Below are 3,599 nucleotides of genomic sequence, written 5' to 3'. Positions count from 1 at the left end.
TTCAATCTTCTATCCACCATTACTAAAAATCCATATCATCGACAGCATACTTGTGTTAATTAAATTAAACTTATAGAAATTTTATTCCAAAATAAACATACTTATAAAATTAATAATCACTCAATCCATCATAAATATTTTTATACTTAAAAAATATATTATTATAAAACTTTTCCAATAAAAAAAATATGGCTAACTCTAAATTAACCACAACTCAATTATTATATAAGTTTCTATTCACATGAAATAAATTATATATATATATATATATTAAAATTTAGGATATTTTACCACAAAATAATTGTGAGTGAAACTGTGATAGATAATTTTTCAAAATGTATTTTTATTTATATAAATATATTCAACCTCCTAAAAATATCTCAAAAACATCTAAATCATGCATATTTGACAGCTCAGACATGTCCCTTTTAATAAATATTTGTGGCAAAATGGAAGGAGAAATGTATCCAAAATAATTATTACACGCTCTGGAAAATGAGTCTGAATTTATCGTTGATCATTTCCTTTTAGTTAAATTATTGTATATCACTTCCTCGAAATTAATTTGTGGGATCATTTACTTTTTAATTAAAATATATTATCTAGCTTCGTCGAAATTATGAATATGTAAACGATGATGTAAGCAATGGGGTCCACAATGACTGGCTCGGCGATATTACTTTCTCAAAATTAATATTAAAATCAGTCCCTCCTATTTCCTAGTCAGCTTCCAAACATTTGTCCGTTGTCTCCTACTGGACATCGTAATATTTACCGTGTTGCTTCCTACTGACCTTCAAAGTATCTGCCGTGCAGGTTGACCTCTGCGTTTACTGGAGTCAATAAAAGGCCTTGCACACACCTCAGTCTGTGTGGGAATAAGCTTGGTTTCCGCATTGCAGAAATGAACGCCCTCCATCAGATCGGGGAACCTCTGTTGGCGGAATCCGGCGGCTCGCTTTCCTTCTGCACTGGATCGCCGGCGGAGTCCTGCACGACGGAAAATTACGCGTCTTCTAACAGCGGGGACGCAGCAGATGGACCAGATTCCGGTTGTGTCCAAAGCTCTCTGGGAAGCGATTTTGTTGAAGAAGAACAGCCGGCAGCAGAAAATCAGCCATGTGGCAGCACTGGTTTTTTCCGTTACGAGTCAGATTCTGCAAGTGGGCGAGTAAGAAATAAGGGGTTGAGTAAAGGAATGAGGGTTGAGGTGTGCAGCAGTGAAGAGGGTTATGGTGGGGCTTGGTTTGAGGGAGTTATCCTCACTTTCACCATAGGTGGCCGGCGTTGCAAGATCCGGTATGATAAGTTTGTGACAGACGAGGGAAAGCCATTGGTGGAGGAGGTATGGCTGCACAGTGAAGTCAGACCCATTCCACCCCACATTCAGCTGCCTCTCCATTGCTCAGTTGGGGATGCAGTTGAAGCTTATGACACTGACTGCTGGTGGCGTGGCGTCATTGTCAAACCTCCTGAGGGAGCGGAAGAGGATCTTTGGGTGGTCTATTTCCCTGACACTTGCACTCTCAAGGCATATCCACATTCAGAGTTACGCCCAGCTCAAGAATGGCTCCGAGGAGAATGGATCTTGGTGCCCCAGGTTCGACTCTTAACATATGCCCCTTTAATGGGGCTTTTTTGGGTTTTATATTTAATGGGGGCTTTAATAATCTATAAAAGGTTTATAGGCCGGTGAATCTTTTTGGTATATTTGGTATATATACCGTTGGATATATTTTTTTAAATTTAAGATTCTACTGCAGTAAGGGTTCTTTTGTACTGTGATTGATTCTGAGCCATGTATATTCAACTCTGTCTGTCCAGGATAGAAGCCCAGTGATTGAACAAGTGATCCAGTCCTTGAGCGTGGACAACTCGAAGGAAAGTTCTCGGATATCAGGTGGAAAAGGCGTCGGAAAGAAAAAGAGGGAGGGTGTTAAGTGCAAAGCAGCTTGTCTCGGTGGAAGAGCATCTGGTCAAACGAAAAGGTTGAAGCTAATTGTGAGCGGTACAGTGTATGTGCGAGAAATGCAACAAGGCTCCGAAATTCAAGAGTCATGGATGTGTAAAAGTTAAGCGTTATTGGAATTACATGACGTAGGTATGGATTATGGAGACCCCAAGAGACAAATGGGGCTCCAATATATGAGATTAAATAGCCTATAAATTCACTCTTTTATTGCTGTGTAAATCTCGCTTTGAACCAGTTTTATCTTATAAATGACATGTATTCTTGCAGGCTTATTTACTGTAATGGGCGAGAAATTTTAAATATAATTAGTTTTTAAATTTGTTTATGGATTTTGGATAAACTGTGATTAGTTATGTAATTAAAGAATTTTTAGATATTAAGTTATTGGTTGAATTTCTAATTATATTTGGACACTATTCAAAGACATAACCCTAATACACCCTTGTCAATGCTGAACTATATAAAATGTCAACTACATTTATTAATATGACTACAATGTATATTAAATTTAAATTTATATTAATTTTGTTTTATTGATAAGCTATAAAATATTTGTTATATATATCTTATTAAACTGAAATTTTAAATATTGAAAATATTACTTTTAGATAGAGTTATTTTTAGTAAGATTTTTTGGAAGGTTTTTAAATGGGGTTTTCTGGTCTATTTTTTCTAAAATCTAAGAAGAATTTATTGAAATCACAAGCTTCACAATCGAAATGCTCTAGGGAGTTTTCATGGTATGAAATCCATATATAGAACCAAAAAACTAGTTTAAATAGCACAAATCAAGATTTCACCTCAAGTTTTTCCATCAGATTATAACACCAGAAAGTCCAAAGAGTCTTGCTAAAAGCAACCCCCTCTTAGACATTAAGTTACTGGTTGAATTCAAAGTCCTATTCAAATATTATTCTAGGATATAACCATAATATACCATTACCAATGCCGAACTATATAAAATGTCAACCATATCTTATAATAATTTATTGGACGTATTTAAAACTTCTATTTAAATGGTATATCCAGTCAGAAAATACATCATCATATGTATCTCATCAAGAATATCCCAAAAAAAATGTATAAAATTATTTTGAACAACTCTCAAAAAGTTTTTTCTTTTTTCCTAATGATAAATCATGATATTGACTCAAATCCACAAAACTCAAAAATAAACATTATAAATGCTCCAATATCTCAAAATCCTCAAAATCTTCACTAGAGAAATCTCCAAACTCTAACTCTCAAAAATCTCCAAACTCTAACTCTCAAAAAAAAAATTTATAGTCAAAAACAAATTTTATTTTTAAAATAATGACGATATATGTGTAGTGATTTTTTTATCTTTCACCATTTAAAACTTTTAAAATATAAGGCATAAAAAAACTTAAAAACTTACACATTTATATAAGTTTTTAAAATCTAACCTACCATTACTATTGTAGCAATTTTAATAAATTTAAATATCTTAAAAAATAAATGCAAAGTTAAACGTATGGATGCGAGTTTACTGGATTCAGTTGGCAAGAATCTTTTCATATAATAGGCGAGGTTGACAATCCCACTTACAGAATCTTTTCATATGATAGGCGGCGGTGAGGTTGACAATCCCATATGAAATACCAAT

The 3,599-nt window shown here is 34.0% G+C and overlaps 1 protein-coding gene across 1 annotated transcript; it reads left to right on the top strand.

The window, feature by feature from the left end:
* The first annotated feature begins 811 nt into the window (after positions 1 to 811).
* Positions 812 to 2,242, top strand: LOC149217075 (uncharacterized). The gene is made up of 2 exons (XM_089391306.1): positions 812 to 1,600; positions 1,825 to 2,242. Exons 1-2 carry the CDS (start codon positions 905 to 907, stop codon positions 2,074 to 2,076), a joined length of 948 nt encoding a protein of 315 aa, XP_089247432.1. The 5' UTR covers positions 812 to 904; the 3' UTR covers positions 2,077 to 2,242.
* The last annotated feature ends 1,357 nt before the right edge of the window (positions 2,243 to 3,599 follow it).

This window comes from Pinus tabuliformis, chromosome 1_1 (assembly GCF_031772625.1).
Source record: "Pinus tabuliformis cultivar Carrire ecotype Pingquan chromosome 1_1, CPIR1, whole genome shotgun sequence".
Taxonomy (NCBI): Eukaryota; Viridiplantae; Streptophyta; class Pinopsida; order Pinales; family Pinaceae; genus Pinus; species Pinus tabuliformis.
Note: the sequence above shows the minus strand (reverse complement) of the source record. Positions and strands in the feature narration are given on the sequence as shown.

Bases quoted from the DNA above. Each gene is read 5' to 3' on its own strand.
- LOC149217075 (XM_089391306.1), top strand. From the start codon at position 905: ATGAACGCCCTCCATCAGATCGGGGAACCTCTGTTGGCGGAATCCGGC. The intron at 1,601-1,824 runs GTTCGACTCTTA...CTGTCTGTCCAG, and splicing joins AATGGATCTTGGTGCCCCAG to GATAGAAGCCCAGTGATTGA.